Source organism: Mustelus asterias, chromosome X (assembly GCF_964213995.1).
Source record: "Mustelus asterias chromosome X, sMusAst1.hap1.1, whole genome shotgun sequence".
Taxonomy (NCBI): Eukaryota; Metazoa; Chordata; class Chondrichthyes; order Carcharhiniformes; family Triakidae; genus Mustelus; species Mustelus asterias.
In genome coordinates this window covers 10,088,947-10,109,581 of record NC_135834.1, presented here as the reverse complement: position 1 = coordinate 10,109,581, position 20,635 = coordinate 10,088,947, and the positions used below count along the sequence as shown (strand labels likewise).

The 20,635-nt window shown below is 41.3% G+C and overlaps 1 protein-coding gene across 3 annotated transcripts in view; it reads right to left on the bottom strand.

Moving 5' to 3' along the window:
• Positions 1–547: 547 nt before the first annotated feature.
• The window catches only part of racgap1 (Rac GTPase activating protein 1), a 35,088-nt gene continuing 15,000 nt past the window's right edge, over positions 548–20,635 (bottom strand). For 2 of the 3 annotated variants that reach the window (XM_078201064.1, XM_078201063.1), the window contains exons 7-17: positions 18,875–18,940; positions 14,994–15,111; positions 13,828–13,964; positions 11,673–11,837; positions 10,171–10,266; positions 9,111–9,309; positions 7,875–7,980; positions 6,983–7,115; positions 5,745–5,871; positions 3,923–4,034; positions 548–2,549 (exon numbers count right to left, since the gene is read on the bottom strand). In XM_078201064.1, coding sequence (XP_078057190.1) covers positions 2,474–2,549; positions 3,923–4,034; positions 5,745–5,871; positions 6,983–7,115; positions 7,875–7,980; positions 9,111–9,309; positions 10,171–10,266; positions 11,673–11,837; positions 13,828–13,964; positions 14,994–15,111; positions 18,875–18,940 — 1,335 coding nt within the window. In that variant the 3' untranslated portion in view covers positions 548–2,473. Of the gene's footprint in view, positions 2,550–3,922; positions 4,035–5,052; positions 5,872–6,982; positions 7,116–7,874; positions 7,981–9,110; positions 9,310–10,170; positions 10,267–11,672; positions 11,838–13,827; positions 13,965–14,993; positions 15,112–18,874; positions 18,941–20,635 lie in introns of those variants that run through there. The other variant, XM_078201065.1, reaches the window with a different exon arrangement.

The following is a 20,635-nucleotide window of genomic DNA, read 5'->3' as shown; positions in this document are numbered from 1 at the left end:
CTCCCTTTAATTATTGAATTCAATGATCAGCCATGATCAAAATGGCAGAGCAGGGCCAAATGGCCTACTCCTGCTTCTATGTTTAAGTATTTGGATTCTGGATGCTGAGTGTTTTTTTAAATAATTAGAAATAGCACATGGTAAAGATACATAGGATCCTGTACGCATCATTGTGAACCTATGGATCTTTAAAATTTATTAAACACAGACCTCAGTCACAATTTAGTTCATTTTCTTAAGCAAGGTGGAGGGAAGAAAAAGATTAAATGTTAAAATGAAGGAAACAGTGATGTTCCAATGATGGTGAGATAATTTATTCTCCTGTTCATTCTTGGGATGTGGGCATTGCTGGCTAGGCCAGCATTTGTTGCTGATTCCTAATTTCCCTTGACAAAGTGTAGTGAGCTGCCTTCTTGAATTGCTGCAGTGTGTGTGGTGTAGGTGCACCCCTCAGTGCTCTTAGGAAGATTCCAAGTCAGGATGGAGAGAGACTCAGCAGGAAGACGCAGAAAGCAGTGTTAAAAAAAAACACACAACCAGAAAAATTGATCACTGCACTCATTTAACTGAAGCTGTTGAAACATCAGATCATGCATTGACACAAGTACAGTAAAAACTACAGAAAACTACACTGTGCTATTTAAGATGGTATTCAATTTTAAGTATCCATTAATAAAGCTTCAGCAATCCCTCAATTGATACTTGAGGTGTATCCTTCAAATGGTTGCAAGCACTTTAGAGACTACGATTCTAACACTACAACTTGTACAGTGTCCTGTGGGTTTCGTTTTGGGCAGCATGAAAACAAGGCTGCATTATTGACCCACTTGCATCAGTTTTCACTTGGATTTAACTTTTCAGATCTACAAAGTACCCAAGAAAGCAGGTTTTACTGCAGCTCTGCAACAGATCGTTGATGAAGCAGGACTTTACAGCTAAAAGCAAATGTTTGGTACAGACCTTTTATAATGGGTACCCCTCAAATGACTAAAATGGATATTTTTAAAAAATGGCTGAAAGCTACATTTAGATTACATCATAATCCATAGTTAGAATCTAGTCTGCATTACATACAATATACATGCTTCTATTTTTGGTAGCAATTTTCTATTTGGGATATCTGTATTGAATAAATTCAACAGCTGCAGAAGTATATTAATGCATATTGCAAGTCATAACCGAGGTAAGCACTTGACATCCGTCTATGCAAATCTAATTTTACACTCCAAAAATGGATCACAAGTTACAACATACACACACGCCAGATTAAACATTATTAAAATGAAAACATTTCAATGTTTTTTTAAAAAAATAGAAGCTTCTAGTTAGCAAAGGGTTCAAAAGCAAGTATCAATCCAGTTTGTTCAAATGCCCATGTTCCAACAAAAATCACGTAGTATATAAATAATAATTGTATGGTTTTTGCAATGAAACTTACTGAAAGGGCCACAGTAACCCCAAATTTGAAGAGTTCCATGCCCTCTCCTTTGCCATGACAAAATGGTTAACTCGTTCACAATTGTCGTATCCAGATGGTACACACCTCGTACCAAAAAAATGCTACTGGTGATTCGAATGATTGGACAGCTACTGGTGTCAAAGCTGTGGCTTTGTAGCAATGACAAATAGGTTTAACACAAGATAAAAAACTGCCAATTGGGTTAAAAGCTGGCAGAAGTCAGGCCATGCCTGTAATGAATAGAAACTATGTGGACAGAAAACTCATTCCATGGCATTTTTGCTTTGTGGTGGACTCCCAATAAAGCATGGAGGGAAGCAAGAGAATTAACATACAAATCGCAAGAGGGGAACTGCTAACAGTACAAAATTGCCACGTACATACAGGGTATTCCTTGTAACTGCCAAAAGTGGCAAGAAATTTAAGCAAAACAAAATGCTCAGATCTTTGATACAAGTTCACAAAAGGCAGAGAATTATGAAAATCAAAATACTGATTGACACTAGGATAGAAATCGGTCAGCAGGATAGATCAGATAATTGTTGGATTATAGCAGTTTTCCTGAATATATTTCCCATTCTGTCGTAACAGATCTCACAACCTGAGACATTGTAAAATAATCTTTTACTTTTGGGCTTCTTAGCGTTTTCCGAGGCAGGCATCAATGGCTTTCTAAACCATTTGCTAGTCCAAAGGTTACAAAATTCAGCACTGAGCCTCCCCATCATAATGGTAAGCCATAGTATTACAAACTGGAATATAGGAGTTATCCACTTAAAAACAGGCTCACATTTTTTAAAAAAGTACCATCACTAATAACAGACATCCACTACATTATATTCAAAGGATTAGACTAGTGATTATACATTATTAATATCTAATGTAGGTATAAAACCGCTGTATTAGGATTGCTGTATTGTGCAGAGGATAATACTAAAGAAAACTGCTGTTAACACTAGTTGGTTCAATGTGAAGTTCCAAGGAATCGGACTTTGATTTTTGGTTAAATTGTGATCACTTCAGTAATGGGGAGGCAAAGAAGTTTCCAGTTCGATTGAAATTCATTGACTGCTTGCCCTTGCTTCCAAACCTGCAAAATATTCAGAGTATTAAATCGAGGAAAGGGATTCTGTGCAATTGTTTACTGTTCCCTGCATCAGATTTCAAGGTTATAGATTGTATCACAGTGGAATCCCACCCCAAAGGCATCAAGCAAGCTATGGAACTGAACAAACACACACAATGTCACTTCAACCTAAATCAAGCAGTTTAGGTACATGCAGAACTTCCAATGTCACACACACTGATTTGGAACACAGTTTGAAAATAGTTTAGTTAAAAAATATTACCCGAGAAATCAGAGATCCTCAGGAGAGAAAACATTTCCAAGTCCTTGGCTTTGGATGACTTATACTAAGGCAGTGCTCAAACTTGTTAGAGAGAGGACAGTGGCTCACATGTGGCTTTTATCAGGTGGGGACTGATCATGCAGCAGCCAATGAGTTGGACAGCAGGTTACCCATGCATCTATCTTTTCAGAGTAGATGGGGGTTGTGAAAGAAGGAAAGACAGGCGATTAACAGGTAAAATTGCTAAAACCACCTCTCACCATTATTCTAGACACCAGAGCCTGGATGTTATGCTTTGTTAGCTTGTGTGCAACTGTTGAGCAGGTTCTCTCCACCATCTTAATGGCAACTTCAACCAGTTTATTTAAAACAGATTGTCATTCAAAAGGAAATGGAACTGCACAGGACATTATTCAACACAGTGTACAAGAGTGGGACAAAACAAATTTATTCACAAAAATAAAGCTGCACTGTTTACAGGAAGACAAATAGAAGTCGGTAGCACAGTGGTTAGCACTGCTGCTTCACAGCTCCAGGGTCCCGGGTTCGATTCCCGGCTCGGGTCACTGTCTGTGTGGAGTTTGCACATTCTCCTCGTGTCTGCGTGGGTTTCCTCCGGGTGCTCCGGTTTCCTCCCACCGTCCAAAGATGTGCGGGTTAGGTTGATTGGCTATGCTAAAATTGCCCCTTAGTGTCCTGGGATGCGTAGATTAGAGGGATTAGCGGGTAAAATATGTAGGGATATGGGGGTAGGGCCTGGGTGGGATTGTGGTCGGTGCAGACTCGATGGGCCGAATGGCCTCTTTCTGTACTGTAGGGTTTCTATGATTTCTATGATTTCTAAGTCAGAATTTCCAGACTGTGGAATGCTGACCGTGAAAAAGGGGTGGGTGAAGGGGAGAGAGAGAGAGCACATGTCAACCTCAACCACTTTGAAGCAGCAATATCAGATGGAGAATCAAGTCAACCCCAATCAAGAGATCCAGAAGGGAAGGAATAAATGGGAAGTAACCGAAATACAAAACTGGCACGTGTAACATGGCCATTAAACAGCATCTTCCAACTAGCATTCTTCACACCTGATATGAGACTGCAGGAGCAGAGGGGTACTTACTTGGGAGTGGTCTTGGTCAGACTGGATTTGACTCGTGCTGATAAGGAGCTGGACGAGGGGGTCTTACCAATTATTTGATGTTCCGGTGTGGTAAGCGGCCCAAGCATGCTCACTAGGGGGATAAAAATTATGAATTAGATAAATACTGAAATCCAAAATGTAATTTACAGCCAGACATTTTTTTTTTTAAGGAGTTCAGGTTTATTTTTTCCACAGGAGATCAGTTTTCTCAGGTCTGCACTAACATGGAGGTGCTCTTTATGTCCTGGAGCAGCTCCGTTTGAAGGTAGATCTGTACTTTGTACCAGCTTTGACCCAGGAGATCTGCAGTGCCTGCACACAGAGCAGCACCCAGACTAACCAACCCTTGCCCTAATCCAGGCAAAGGACAACCTGCATTCAGAGTAATATAGCTTCTGCTATCATGCACATCATTTTGGAGTAGTTCCAGATGGCTAGTGAAAACCTGGAAACTTGAGTTTTCAAAGAATGAAATTAAATCTGGAACTACTGCACTGTACCAATTTGGAGAGACATCAAAATATGGATGAATACTTTCTCCACACAATATTCCTTCTCCAACAATGAAAGGAGATAGGTGTAACCGGTTACTTTGATGAGACATTACATCGAATGTAAAGTGCCATTTTCCATTTATTTTCCTACCATCGGACACATTTTGCAGCAGGACATCAAATTGCTTGCCAACTTTTGTGAATGCATGCGTTTAACGATTCTACTAGTTCACTTACTAGGCGAGCTGTTGACTTTGGAATTACCGTGATGAAACGGGACAGAATATTTAAATAGGAGTTCACACAGAGCAAAAAAATTCACGATTCAAAACCAAGACTTGTTCTCGGTAAGCAAGTGTTGAAAAGCCTGCACCTGTTACTTATAATATTAGTGTGGCACAGATGCTCAATAATCAAACCTATGCGCTTCAAATCACACTAATCAGACATGGCTCACTGAAAGTAGTACATTAAAAAAAAAACTGACACTTAGTCAGAGGCTGTGATTTAATTAACAGATTGGTCTACCACTGATCAACCTCGTAAAGCTTTATTCATTGCTTGGATGCCATCAGAACTGCTGTTGATCTACGGTTATATAACAAAAGGACCGTTAAAAGTTAAAATGGATAGTGACATACAAGGAAGCAAGATACTTTGCACACATACCCCACATTACAAATGCAAAGGGCATGCATCTCTTGTCTCAATTTTTAGTAAGGAAGCAATGCTTCAATTTTCCTTCCTTGGGGAATCGTATTCACCACTGGTTCTTCAAATTGGTGGAAAGTAGTAAAAGAATTATTTGAATGGTAACTCATTATTGAAAAATACTGGCATTAATAGAGCAGCTTGTCACATTTCAAAACCATCCCGAAGTACTTTATAGTAATTACATTGACATGCAGTCACTGAAGTTGGTAAACAGAGCATCCATTTTGTACTCAGCAAGATCCCACAATAATAGCAAGATGAATGGTGACGTTGGTTGAGGAAGGAATGTTGGCCAGGTCATTAGGAGAACCAACTCAGCAGAGCACTGAGGGCTCAGTTTAATGTCTCAACTGAAAGATTGGTACAATACTGTAAATGTCAAAGATGCACTCCAGTCACATAGCGAGTCTTCAACTTGACCCCCTGACAATACAGCCAAGCTAGAAAAACATTCCTTAAGTGGTCTAAGGCTTTTGTTTGCTCATGAAAGGTCCATACCATGAATGATTTTGAACCATCACACAGTATACTCAAATGTATAGCTTCAAACAAGTCAATGTCATTTTATCCATTTTGATAACCACAAGTGTTACCTTTCACTTCAGGAGTGCTGTAGGCATTAGAATTTTCAATGATATGATTAGGGTGGACATTTTCCTGCTCCACCATCGTAAACTGGCTCCAGTATTCCACTGGCAAAGACAGGAAACGTTCAACAACCTACCAGAAAAAGAGAAGCTTTTAGATAGGTTCAATTCCAAAACAAAATGCACAACAAAGACTGCTTACTAAACACAGACTGGGTGACCATTTTGTGGAATATCTTCGCTCAGCCTACAAGCATATCAACCTTCCTGTTGCTTGCCATTTCAACTCAGCACCTTGCTCTCATACCCACATGTCCGTCCTTGGCCTGCTGCAATGTTCCAGTGAAACCCAATGCAAACTGGAGGAGCAGAATCTCATCTTCCAATTAAACACATTATAGCTCTCGGGGCTCAACAACATTAGACTGTGATTTTTCTCCTCCATCTTAGACCCTTTTTCTAAAAAGATATATCCCAAACATTTTTTGTCCCAATGCAAAACTCTCCCTCCCCCTCTGGGCCATCTGCCACTTGTTTCCAAGTTTTGCCATATCTTTGTTACAATCTCTCCTAGTTCCCACTAAATTCATGGTTGGCCCAAAGCAAAAATATTCACAATAAAGAGATTGCTGTTGTAACTGCTTCTTGTGGCACGAGGCACATAATGCCAACATCAGGTCAGATGGACTTCTAAAGGGAGCACCAGAAATCCTCTTGGTCTTGTGCTTTCTGCAAGAACTACCGAACTTCACCCTGATGCATACTGCACCAGTGAGTGCAGATTTGCAGTGCACACTAGAAGCTTTGACCAAGAGTGGCACAGTGGTTAGCACTGTTGCCTCACAGCACCAGGGACCTGGGTTCGATTCCCGGCTTGGGACACTGTCTGTTCTCCCCATGTCTGCGCGGGTTTCCTCCGGGTGCTCCAGTTTCCTCCCACAGTCCAAAGATGTGCAGGTTAGGTGGATGGTCATGCTAAATTGCCCCTTAGTGTTAGGGAGACTAGCTAGGATAAATGTATGGGGTTATGGGGATAGGGCCTGGGTGGGATTGTGGTCAGTGCAGACTCGATGGGCCGAATAGCCTCCTTCTGCACTGTAGGAGTCTATGATTCTAGAAACTTTGCTCGTCACGTGGGAGCACAAACCAAAATAAAAAATAAACTTTAAAACGGCCAATTTGATATTTCTCCCCTTCCTCCGTTGTGAAAAGACGAGGCACATGACATCAGCTCGGTTACATACCTTTGGTTGCAGCTTGGTTTCCTGCAGCATTAACATGGGGGCCGGATCAGGTATGGAGTAACCCACAATTGTAGGGCCAAAGACCTTGCTAAGGTTAGTTATGTCCATCTTGCAGTTTGGGCTGTTAGCCACTCTAAGAGAGGGAGGAAAAACATTAGCTCAGATCTTTGTATCAAATGAAAGCAACTTGAACAAGACAATAAAACACGTAAATTGTAAAATCATAATTTTATGAATCATATAGGCAGCTAAATGATGCACTGGCCACATTAAACACCGATGAAGCAATAAAATTCAACCATAAAGTCTTTAAAATGGTTGCAGTTAAAAATTAGGAGAATAAATTGTTTGAATATTTAGGTGAAATGAAGCACTTCGGAAACAAAAAAAGTTGTAAACTTAAAGATTTAATTCCACATGTCCAACTGTCCAATTAATCCTTTGTAGATGGGGCTTAGCCAGCCCTCCTTGAAGAAATCCAAAGCAACCCTTAAAATAGCCAAGGGACTCCAGAGCCTGGAGATGCCACTACCCCAACCCAAAGTTCATGAAAGGAAGAAAGCACAAGCCCACTCCCAAGCAGAGGGCACCATGTCTGCACAACCAATGCAGTGGCCACTGACGCTACGCCCTCTAATCCACAAAAGTTTCAATGTTGCATCCATTCCATGCCCATGGCTACAGAGAGAAGTTAAAAAAGGAAAAAAAAATAGGCAGGGCAAGAGAGAAGGAAAACTAAAGGGCAAAAATGAGTATTGGCCATTTTTAAATAACAGTTCAGAATCTTGATCATATGCAACCCACTCATTGCCTGCGACAAATGCTGCAAACAGATGGGCCCTATGCTGCAAGTCAGGATCTGAATTGCAAAAGATCCCAAATTCAAACGTACCTTTGCAGGTGATTCATCAGAAATGCCAAAGTATCTCTGTTGGGCTGTGGCAGTTCACCGATAGCCTGGTACATTGCTGCAATACTGTTATCATCATCAGGGATTTCTATCGAATGAAATATTATATTGGTAAAACAAGCAGTGCCCTTGGGTAAAGATCAGGTAGGAACACTGAACTCTGCTGAACAAATGAAATTAATTCCATTTACATTTCCCCACAGGAAAACAAATCCAGTTCCAATAAATATTGGAAAATCTCATTCTCCCTCACCTTCAATAGACTGAAACGCCATGACATAGCACAATACCATTACCCTTTAGGTCAAAGCCATCAAGTTTTACACAGGTTCAATAACCTACACGACTCATGCACGACCTTACCAGAAAACTTGTCAGAAAAGATGATTTTACATTTTTAAAAACATATGCTGGGGAAAGCAAACAGCTCCAGGACAGTGAAAAGCAACCATTTGCTCTTGCTTTCCATTTAGCTCTCAAGTGGATTTATTGCTTTGCAATGTGTTTGCATAACTAATGTTAAATTAGGAAGGTGTTAAAATTGCACCAATTAAACTAATTACATCACTACCCAATTTGCTTCTTTCCCTGGAACCATATTAATTTCCTCATCAGATTTTCTTCTCTGCACTGGGATGTGATTGCACAGGTGAGCGCTGGCCACTGGAAATCCAAAAGGATTCTCGTTGTGTGTGTACCCCTTTTACAGCAAGTGTCAGTAGGTTATCTGATCACAGAAAGGAACCACAGCCAGTCCCAACTATAATACGGATTTTGTTAACATCTACACAGAGGCACATGCTGACAAGAGGTGACGGGACAAGTGATCAGAAGTAGGAACCTGCCCAAATATTTCCTCACTTATCCAGAAGATGGGAGCCTAATTTGTGACTTTAGTCATTCTGGGCGAGATGAAGCAATACCAAATGGGCTTCAAACCTGGGACGTTCCTGGCAATAGAAATTTCATTTCTTTTAATTTATAGATTAGTTTACTTCAAAAAGGTAAAAAAAGAAAATTAAATATTTAAAGAATCAATAGTGTTTTAAACCTCAAGCTCTCAGGTCCCAAAAATAGGAATGACAGGTCACAAAGGCAGCACTGACTGGAATTCTATACATCCTCAAAACACACAGATTGCAGTTGGATTGTCCGGACCGAGATTTAGCTGCACAGTTCTTTTCTCAACATTCGTCATTGGAATGAAAACCTACAAACCTGCTGCTTTTACAAATGCTGAATACAGTTTGAACGTCACAAGAGGCTCCTTCAAGTTCCTCAGAAAGTCCTTCAGAAGCCCACAGATTGCATGAATGTCGTCCACTTTACTGAGCAACGGCACGTTCTTCCCTTTCAGGAACTTCTCCTTCAGCTCTTTCACGGTACGGTCACAGCCCGAGATACGGTATAAACCAGTCTAAAGGAGACATCAGTACTGTACAAATTAAACCTAGCACACAATTTATAAATCCAAATTAAAAAGATTTGTCAATCTTTAATACATTTTCCAGCTATATTTCTTTGATGAATGGTCTACTTAACACAGCATTAAAACTCAATTCACTGGCATTAACAGGGAAGCAATGTTTTGAAAGGGGCCCACCAGTGTGCACCCAACATGCCTGCTCACCTTAATATACACATTGAGGTTCTATGACCTGGACTGCCATTTCAGGTTGGAACATTGCAAGTGCATGCTCCAATTATTGTTGGCAGTAAAGGGGTGAGATTATTTCGGTAGGGTACAGAATGCTCTTCCAGGCCCCACAAAAATAATCAGTAATTGTTGCTGCCCTGTCTGAAATCAATTATATAAGTGTTTCACCTAAACAAACATTGAATTTGACAATCTTGGACTCCAGGATTGTGTGGGGAGAAGAAATAAAGTTAAAGTAAAGTTTATTTATTAGTTACAAGTAAGGCTTACATTAACACTGCAATGAAGTTACCATGAAATTCTCCTAGTCGCCACAGTCCGGCGCCTGTTTGGGTCAACGTACCTAACCAGCACGTCTTTGGACTGTGGGAGGAAACCGGAGCACCCGGTGGAAACCCATGCAGACACGGGGGAGAATGTGCAAACTCCACACAGACAGTGACCCGAGCCGGGAATCGAACCTGGGTCCCTGGCGCTGTGAGGCAGCAATGCTAACCACTGTGCCACCATGGCTTAAAGATTTAACACCTAGATACAGAAAATGTTTCAGACACTCCTATTTTATAATTTTGAATCAAGACAACAAGTTGGAAAATTACTCATGAAAGGATTCAGTCCTACCTCAGATAAGCCTCTTTGCTCAATCTCATTGATGCAATGTACAACAATGGATGGAATCATGGGTGACTTATGAGATGTGAAGTCTGCCAACACTCCCTGGAAGCAACACAAATAATAAAGTGAACAATATTTCAAAAGAACTACTACAGATATTCACAACTAAAGGATAAACATACTTACTTGCACATTTCGTTCAAAAATGAACTGGATAATTTGGTAAATTATGAAAACCATTTATTACAAGGGTGCTAGGAGAACTTGCATAAGGATGTACATAAGGCAAAGAAAGAGGTAGTTTGAAGTTGGCTACTGTATTTCAAAAGGGAATATATAATATGACTGTAAACAAATGAGGAAAGATAGGGCAAGTATACCTTTAAAATAATAGTAGCCATAAAGTAAAATGGAGATTACTCAATTCTGGGAAAGTGAACCTCCAAGGAATGGTAGGAAACAACAGACTGCAAGATCAAAGGAGAAAAAACAAACAGATTTCAGAAAACACTGAAGACCGAAAGAGTGTCCAAAGATGTGCGGGTTAGGTTGATTGGCCATGCTAAAATTGCCCCTTAGTGTCCTGAGGTGAGTAGGTTAGAGGGATTAGTGGGTAAAATATGTAGGGATATGGGGGTAGGGTCTGGGTGGGATTGTGGTCGGTGCAGACTCGATGGGCCGAATGGCCTCTTTCTGTACTGTAGGGATTCTATTCTATGAAGTGTGGTGGCTGGGAAGATCAAGGACAAAATGTGAACAAGGCCAGACCTGAAGAGCCAGTTTGCCGTACCCTATGAGCTGCAGGGCCGTGTGTGGTAAAGCTATTGGAATTTTATAGATTAGAAAATTAATAAAGACTGTCATTTTTGAATTATTTAAGCCAAGATGATCTGTTTGGAAAGATTTAAAAGGTATTGATAACAGTCACAGTGTTCTTGTATTTGTGTAAATTTTAATAAATGTTTCACTTTAATATAAGAATCACCAGTTCGTCTAAATTATTTCCCGATTTCATAAAACCTCATTATACACAAATTGCAAAACCGTTCTGGCAGCTGTTTCAAATTTCCCTAGTGATTTGGGTAGCTGAACACTTACCGCCTGCCGTGTCATAAGATAATACGATATGGAACAAATTGTGTATCTCTACACTGCAACTAGCGTTTGAGAATAGATTGGTTGACATTAAGCTGGGCTAAACTGTCAGAGAACTTCCCCTCAACTTTAGCTCCTATTTCACCTTCTTGGTTCAAAAATGTTTCATTAACTATTTTTGTTGCCAAAATCTTGCTGCTGTTTACACCGGCGGGACCTTGTGATCCCAATGACGCACCCCCACCGTAGGTTTCCTGGCAGCAAGGGGTGCGTTCAACAGGAAACCTCGTTGATAATAGTGGGACCATAAAATCCCACCGCCAGCAACTGGCACATCATGGCCCACCGCCACGGAGGGGAAGGAAAATCCTGCCCTGCATTACAGATTTCCAGACTGTCAGCGGGAAGCTTACCTCACCAATTCTTACAGGTGTTCCTGCCAAAGTTGGAATACAGGGAAGTGCACAGCGATCTCGGCATTCAGGGTGAGCCACAACTCTGCAGTCTCGGCACTTCAAAGCCAACTTTCCAAATTTGATCCTCTTGCCACAAGGGACACACGACTCTGGTTTTATAACCTACAATTTTTAAAAAGACAAACAAATTGACATTTGGAACATTATAGTACTATTCTAGCGGGAACCAGATTCAAAGTCACAGTACCACATACATGCACACCCAATCTAATCTTATACATCTTGAAGCAGTTTAGATAGATAGATAAAATAGATAAGTCCCCTGGGCCGGATGGGATTTATCCGAGGATTCTCTGGGAGGCTAGGGAGGAGATTGCAGAGCCTTTGGCTTTGACCTTTATGTCGTCATTGTCTACAGGAATAGTGCCAGAAGACTGGAGGATAGCAAATGTTGTCCCCTTGTTCAAGAAGGGGAGTAGAGACAAACCTGGTAATTATAGACCAGTAAGCCTTACTTCTGCTGTGGGCAAAGTTTTGGAAAGGATAAGAGATAGGATTTATAATCATCTAGAAAGGAATAATTTGATGAGGGATAGTCAACATGGTTTTGTGAAGGGTAGGTCGTGCCTCACAAACCTTATTGAGTTCTTTGAGAAGGTGACCAAAGAGGTGGATGAGGGTAAAGCAGTTGATGTGGTGTATATGGATTTCAGTAAAGCGTTTGATAAGGTTCCCCACGGTAAGCTATTGCAGAAAATACGGAGACATGGGATCGAGGGTGATTTAGCGGTTTGGATCAGGAATTGGCTAGCTGTAAGAAGACAGAAGGTGGTGGTTGATGGGAAATGTTCATCCTGGAGTTCTGTTACTAGTGGTGTACCGCAAGGATCTGTTTTGGGGCCACTGCTGTTTGTCATTTTTATTAATGACCTGGATGAGGGCGTAGAAGGATGGGTTAGTAAATTTGTGGATGACACTAAAGTCGGAGGAGTTGTGGACAGTGCGAAAGGTTGTTGCAGGTTACAGAGGGACATAGATAAGCTGCAGAGCTGGGCTGAGAGGTGGCAAATGGAGTTCAATGCGGAAAAGTGTGAGGTGATTCACTTTGGAAGGAGTAACAGGATTACAGAGGAGTACTGGACTAATGGTAAGATACTTGGTAGTGTGGATGAACAGAGGGATCTGGGTGTCCATGTGCATAGATCCCTGAAAGTTGGCACCCAGGTTGATAGGGTTGTTAAGAAGGCGTACAGAGTGTTAGCTTTTATTGGTAAATGGATTGAGTTTTGGAGCCAGGAGGTCATGTTGCAGCTGTACAAAACTCTGGTGCGGCCGCACTTGGAGTATTGCATACAGTTCTGGTCGCCGCATTATAGGAAGGATGTGGAAGCATTGGAAAGGGTGCAGAGGGGATTTACTAGGATGTTGCCTGGTATGGTGGGAAGGTCTTATGAGGAAAGGCTGAGGGACCTGAGGTTGTTTTCGTTGGAGAGAAGGTGGTTTAGAGGTGACTTAATAGAGGCATACAAGACGATCAGAGGATTCGATAGGGTGGATAGTGAGAGCCTTTTTCCTCGGATGGTGATAGCTAGCACAAGGGGGACATAGCTTTAAATTGAGGGGTGACAGATATAGGACAGATGTCAGAGGTAGGTTCTTCACTCAGAGAGTAGTAAGGGCGTGGAATGCCCTGCCTGCAGCAGTAGTGGACTCGTCAACATTAAGGGCATTTCACTGGTCATTGGATAAACATATGGATGATATTGGAATAGTGTAGGTTAGATGGGCTTTAGATTGGTTTCACTGGTCGGCGCAACATCGAGGGCCGAAGGGCCTGTACTGCGCTGTAATGTTCTATGTTTCTTCAGAGAAGCAAAGGGAGAGTGCTGGGATGACAAGCCACTTTATATTGGGCTTCAGAGCTTTGGGCCATCCTCAGTTTGTGTTTGAGGTCCAGGAAATGTGAATAGAAACCTATTCCTTAGCTAAAAAGGAATGAAACAGCTTCCAAGATATCATGTACTCCAGCCAAATCCCAGGAACATCTGGGACAAACAAATATTGTAGTCAAAATTTTGTACAAGGAAGTGAAACACAACCAAAGATTGCAAGAAAATAATTCAATAAAGCACAAAAAAAAAATCAGAAATACCGTTTTAGAGACAAACTCATGAGTCCTCATCCCGCCATTACTCTGAGGTGTAATGCAATTATCAGATCTACTGGCTACTGATGGTGTGCTTGAGGGAGTTTCCGAGATGGTATCAAGATCTTGTCCTTTCAGATTTGCTTAAAAAGAGAAATTGGAAATGGTATAAAGTCCTGGACAATTAAGCTGAACTGTTCAAATGGACAAAAATAGTCACCGACTTGGTCAAGATACAAATGTACTGGTGCTCAATTAGGCCACCTCTTTCAGCCATCATTACACTCAACATCTTAAAAAGCACAAGACATTTGATAAGTAAACTGTGTCAAATACGCACTAATGATTTTGTTTCTATTAATTAACCCAGGTTAATCAGCCCACAAATTCACAATGTGAGTAAGGCAAGAACAAATCCGAATCTGAGTTATTGTACAGCTCCTGTTATAATATAATAGGAAGTGGTTGCACAGCAGGATTATCAACAGCCTGGCAAGTCTCCAACCCTTCCTCTCTGCAGGGGCATGGCAAGAGGAGATAAACAGGACGAGCAAGACAGAAAGGTACAATTACCTAATTTATGTATAAATCTATACTGATATACAGCAGAGCAACCAATCGAAAGAAATATTGGCCTCTGTTCAAGCAAAGTATTCTGCATTTCCATGACAACAATCCCCAAAATTATTCTACGCTCTGTTGCATAAATTATAGGCGTGTCCCCCACTTTTGGCATAATGGATGCTACAAATCCAACAACGGAAAGGAAATGTGTCTGGTTCTTCCAATCAGCTCCCCACAAATCAAGCAGAAAGCAGCATTTTTATGATTAGGATCAACTGTATGAATTTGAGCTGCAATCTTTCCATTTATATTTCCGACCAGATTTGCAGTTCATTTGAGAGATGGGCAATGAACGCTAGCCAGAATTCCCAATATATACAGTGAGATCTCAATTAAATCAGTATTATAAAGTATAAATCCAGCTTAGCACCAGCAGCAACACCCAATTCTCAGAATACCCTACAACAAATAACTTAAAAAGCCAAACTCCTCAGTTCATACGTGAATTTTCCAACAAATTCCATTGCTGCCAGTTTCCACCTTGTTCACAAATGTCCAGTGCAGACCACAGAAGGCGGGACTCTCAGTATTTTGTCAATGGAGCTCACCTGTTCGCCTCCTGCTTCTTGTCCAGTACGGCACCGTCTCAATTGTAGAAACTGCCTCGATTGGCCCGCCATTATTTGGCATGGTTAGAGTAGTTTTAGCCACAATGGAGTCATTTGCCTGAAAAGGTAACCAAAACAGTCAGCAATGTGCCAACAGCATTCCTATATTTACAGATCTCTTTCCTGTCCTTAGCTCCAACCCCACTATATTAGGGCAATGCACATATTTCTTCTGTATACATTGGGGACCACAACATTCATCATAAAAAAAACTTTAAGAACGTGATTCCTTGTTTTAACTTCTTAACTCCATTAAAATTGATAAAGAACCAAAAAAAAATAGCCTGCCTGGGAAGTCAACTGCTCCCACTCCAGCTACATAAAGGTTTCACTAATGCTGGGTGGTAGTTGTTGCGCAGATCATTTAAGGTAGCAGAACAGATGGTAACAGCAGTCAATAAAGCATATACTATTCTGGGCTTTATTAGTAAGGATATAGAGCACATGAACAAAGAGGTTGTGCTGAACTTATAGAAGACACTAGTTAGACCTCAGCTGGAATAGTGTGTACAGTTGTGGGTGCCACACTATAGGAAGGATGTGAACGTATTGGAGTGCAGAAGACTACAAGAATGGTTCCAGGAGAAACTTCACTTTATCAGGACAGATTGGAGAGGGTGGAACTGTTCCCCCTGGAGAGAAGATGGCCAAAGAGGAGATGTGATAGAGATGTTCAAAATCATGAAGGGGCTGGACAGAGCAGATAGAGATAAACCGTTCCAGTTTGTAAAAGGACCAAAGACGAGGGGGTACAAGTCACTTGCAAACGTGATACGAGAAAAACATCTTTTCACACAATGAGTGGTTTGGGTTTGGAAGTGTGGTGGAGGCAGGTTCAATCAAGGCTTCAAGAGGGTATTAGATGACTATTTAAATGGAAGCACCATTCAAGGGTAGGGAGGATGGCACCAAGTCATAATGCTCATTTGGAGAGCCAGTGCAGACACGATGGGCTGATTGGCCTCTTTCTGCACCTTAACAATTCAGAGATTCTGTGACGTGGAACCTGGGCTTTTCAAAAAGTAGTTCAATTGGTTAAAACCTTGGCTTAATATATTAAAAGCAATTGCATTATAGGTCCAACAGGGACATCCTGATCCATCTTGACCCAGTGAATACTGGAAGACTGCCAACGGTGAGCATATTAGTTTGTATTCTACAAAGCAAGTAAACTCTTTGGAATACAAACTGGCCTCCCATTTGCAGGCGGCAGAGTTAAAACACTAATAGGAGATCTCAAATGGCCGGCAGAAACCTTTCAAATGGTAACACAGGATTGTACGGTGGGGTGCCCATTAACTTTTATCCTGCCCAAGGACATTGGTTTTTCCTGATGGCTAATCATGCGTGTGAAATAAGCAACCACTGACTAGACAGAAGCAACAAAAAAAACTCCTGCTGCAGGGGAAAAAAAGATCAGAAACCCGATTTACTGACAGCAAGTCTAATCTTGCTGATATAATCCTTTGGAGTCAGTTACAGCAACATCTAAATTGGTGCAGTATTGCTTTTCTCCATGAAATTCAATTGTTTTTGTTGGGAAACAATTTCCATCTAAGTAAACACAGCAGTTGAAATAGCAATACCCATCACCACAGTTGGCCTGGCAAATATTTAGAGTAGGTCGCACATTTGAGGGAATTGGACTTTGGCTGAACATAATTGCAAACTCCTGGACTAGAAAGCAAGACTTTATACCTGAGGCAACAAACAATTCATTATTTAAAACATGCACATCTAGGGGGAAGAAGAGTTACACAGCGGCAAAACAATTCAGTTTAGCTATTCCAGAATAAATCTTCAATCAGAATAATTCCTAAATTGTAAACTTTCCCTTCTCAACCTTTGACAGGTGACTGCACCGTCCTCTGCCAACACCTTCCCACTGTCATCCAGCAGGGTAGGACCCAATTTCATTCTCATTTAATCAGAGCCCAAAAAAACCCATGTACAGTGGCTTCTCTTTCTGCTCCTGCACTGTTACCTCTGGTGTCCACCAAGGATCGATCTTTGGTCCCCCCCTATTTCTCATCTACACGTTGACCCCTTTGGCAACATCACATACCAGCTGATGACACCCAGCACCTCTCGCAACTCCTCCACTGTTGCTAAATTATCAGGTTGCTTATCCAACAGGTAGTAATAGATGAGCATTAAATATTGGGAAGACTGAGGCCATCCTCTTCGGTTCCCATTCCAAGCTCTATTCCCCTAACTACTCAACTCCATCCCTCTCACTGGCAAAGTCTGAGATTAAGCCAGTCCGTTCATAGTCTCGGGTGCCACATTTTACCCCAAGGTGAGCTTCCGACTTCAGATTTGTGCCAGCACCAAACAGCCTATTTTTTATTCATGATGTGGAGATGTCGGCGTTGGACTGGGGTAAGCACAGTAAGAAGTCTTACAACACCAGGTTAAAGTCCAACAGGTTTATTTGGTAGAAAATACCATAGGCTTTCGGAGCGCTGCCCCTTCGTCAGATGGAGTGAAAACCTGTTCTCCAACAGTGCACAGAAATCAAGTTACAGAATACCAATTAGAATGCAAATCTCTACAGCCAGCCAGGTCTTAAAGGTACAGATAATGTGGGTGGAGGGAACATTAAACACAGGTTAAAGAGGTGTGTATTGTCTCCAGACAGAACAGCTAGTAAGATTCTGCAAGATCAGGGGGATAGCTGTGGGGGTTACTGATAATGTGACATAAATCCAACATCCCGGTTTAGGCCGTCCTCATGTGTGCGGAACTTGGCTATCAGTTTGGCCGCTGCAGGAAAGGATGTCCCGAGGCATGGTACATTGGGGAAACCATGCAGACGCTACGACAACGGATGAATGAACACCGCTCGACAATCACCAGGCAAGACTGTTCTCTTCCTGTGGGGGAGCACTTCAGCAGTCACAGGCATTCAGCCTTGGATCTTCAGGTAAGCGTTCTCCAAGGCGGCCTTCACGACACACGACAGCGCAGAGTCGCTGAGCAGAAACTGATAGCCAAGTTCTGCACACACGAGGACGGCCTAAACCGGGATGTTGGATTTATGTCACATTATCAGTAACCCCCACAGCTTTCCCCCTGATCTTGCAGAATCTTATTAGCTGTTCTGTCTGGAGACAATACACATCTCTTTAACCTGTGTTTAATGTTCCCTCCACCCACATTATCTGTACCTTTAAGACCTGGCTGGCTGTAGAGATTTGCATTCTAATTAGTATTCTGTAACTTGATTTCTGTGTCTGTGCACTGTTGGAGAACAGATTTTCACTCCATCTGACGAAGGGGCAGCGCTCCGAAAGCTTATGGTATTTGCTACCAAATAAACCTGTTGGACTTTAACCTGGTGTTGTGAGACTTCTTACTATTTTTTATTCCCCATACCTCGTTGCCCTTGGAGGGCATTTAAGAGTCAACCACATTGTTGTGGCTCTGGAATCATATGTAGGCCTGACCGGGTAAGGACAGCAGATTTCCTTCCCTAAAAAGACATGAGTGAACCAGATGGGTTTTTCCTGACAATGGTTTCATGGTCATCAGCAGATTCTTAATTCCAGATATTTTTTATTGAATTCAAATTCCACCATCTGGCAAGGGGGGATTTGAACTCGGGTCCCAGAACATTTGCTGAGTTTCTCGATTAATAGTCTAATGATAATACCACTAGGCCATCACCTCCCCTTTTTCCATTTCTGTAACATCGCTGTCTTCGCCCCGTCTCTGCTCATTTGTGACAGAAACCCTCATCTATGCCTTTTCTACCTCTAGACTCTATGTTTCCAGTGCATTCCTGGCTGGTGTCCCACACATTTGTCAGTAATGCTCACCTTTTCAATTGATCGTGACCGTTTCGCTGGGCCTGGCTGAATATCAACCAGGATTCTTGAAGAACGCTGGAAAGAAATGGGTGCAAAACTTTATAAACATACCTGGACACAACTGATTGCATGACCATTATTAATCAGGAAGAAATCTGGTGCACGAATACAATTTTCCTATCAGTATTAGAAAGTAAAGTGAGTTCAGGTAAGATACAATGTTCTACAGCCAAGATGAATTTGCAATTACAGGAAAGACAGATTACCATGACCTTTAATCCCAGTATAAATAGCCTCTATTTACACAGTTGCACCAGAGAATTCTTTTTGAAGGTGAAACCAGTCAGTAAAAGCAGGTGTAATAATGGATGTGCGATCAGGAAGGAATCTGGTACACTAATTTACAATACTAATAGGAAAAATGTGTTAAAGTGCTTCCAGCTAAGGTATAATGGCACACTGCTCTACATCAGTGAGAAAGTTTGTAATTATAGAAATGGCACATCAAAAAACCTGATTTACTTAGCAAGACTAGTGACAGTACGACCTTAAGTTCAGGTAAAAATATCCTCCATTGAGACAGGTGTACTAGAAACTCCATGCTGAAGATAAAACTCTGCTTTTGTAGACCCGTTTCACACCAAGGAGATCAGAAAAACTTTTATTTGAAAGAAAAGAACCATTCCTTAAATTCATCACCACGACACTTTGAGGGGGAGAAACCTGGGTCTGAAGTTAGTGTCTTAAACTTAAATGAAAGCATTTACAAAGCTATGAAGATAGAGTTGGCTAAAATGGAGAGGGAAAATAAACTAAAAGTTGAGTAGCAAACACTTAGAGATATTTTTATAGCTCAAATATATTCCGTTGAGAGAGACTATGAGAAAGGTGCTCCATCTGTGGTAAACTAAGCTAAGGATGGTATAAAATTGAAAGAAAAGGCCTCAAATGTTGCAAAGATTAATGGTAGGCCAAAAGATTGGGAACTTTTCAGAAAGCAGAAAAGGATGAAAAATGAGGAAGAAATTAGAATACATGAAAGCAAACTAGGAAAAAAATATAAAGAGCTTCTGCAACAAATAAAAAAGGAAAAAAAAAAGAGTAGCTAAAATAAGCATTGGTCTTTTAGAGGATGAGATCAAGGAATAATGGAAAACAAGGAAATGGCAGAGAACTTGAACAAGTATTTTGTATCGGTCTTCATGGTAGAATACACTGAAAGCACCCAAAGAATAGTAGAAAGTTAAGGGGAAAAAGGGAGGGAGGAACTTTAAACAATCACTAGAGAAGTATTGGGAGAATTAGTGCGATGGAAGGCTGGACCTGATGGTTTGCATCCCAAAGTCTTAGGAATTGGTTGCAGAGATAGTGGATACATTGGTTGTAACCTTCCAAAATTCCCTAGATTCTGGAAAGGTCCCAGCAGATTGGAAAATCTCAAATCGAGCACCCTCATTTCAGAAAGGAGAGACAGAAAACAGGAAACTGTAGGCCATTTAGCCCAATATCTGTCATTGGGAAAATGCTGGAATTCATTACTAAGGAAAGTAGCAGCAGGACTCGCAGTAAAGATCAAGCTGACACAATTGTATTTCTAAAAGGGATGTCTTATTTGACAAATTAGAGTGCTTTTGAGGCTGTAACAAGCAGGGTAGATAAAGGGGAACCAACAGATGTCATATATTTGTATTTTCAAAAGGCATTCGATAAGGTGCGACATAAAAGGTCATAAGATATTAGCTGGATAGAGGTTTGGCCACAGGAAAACAC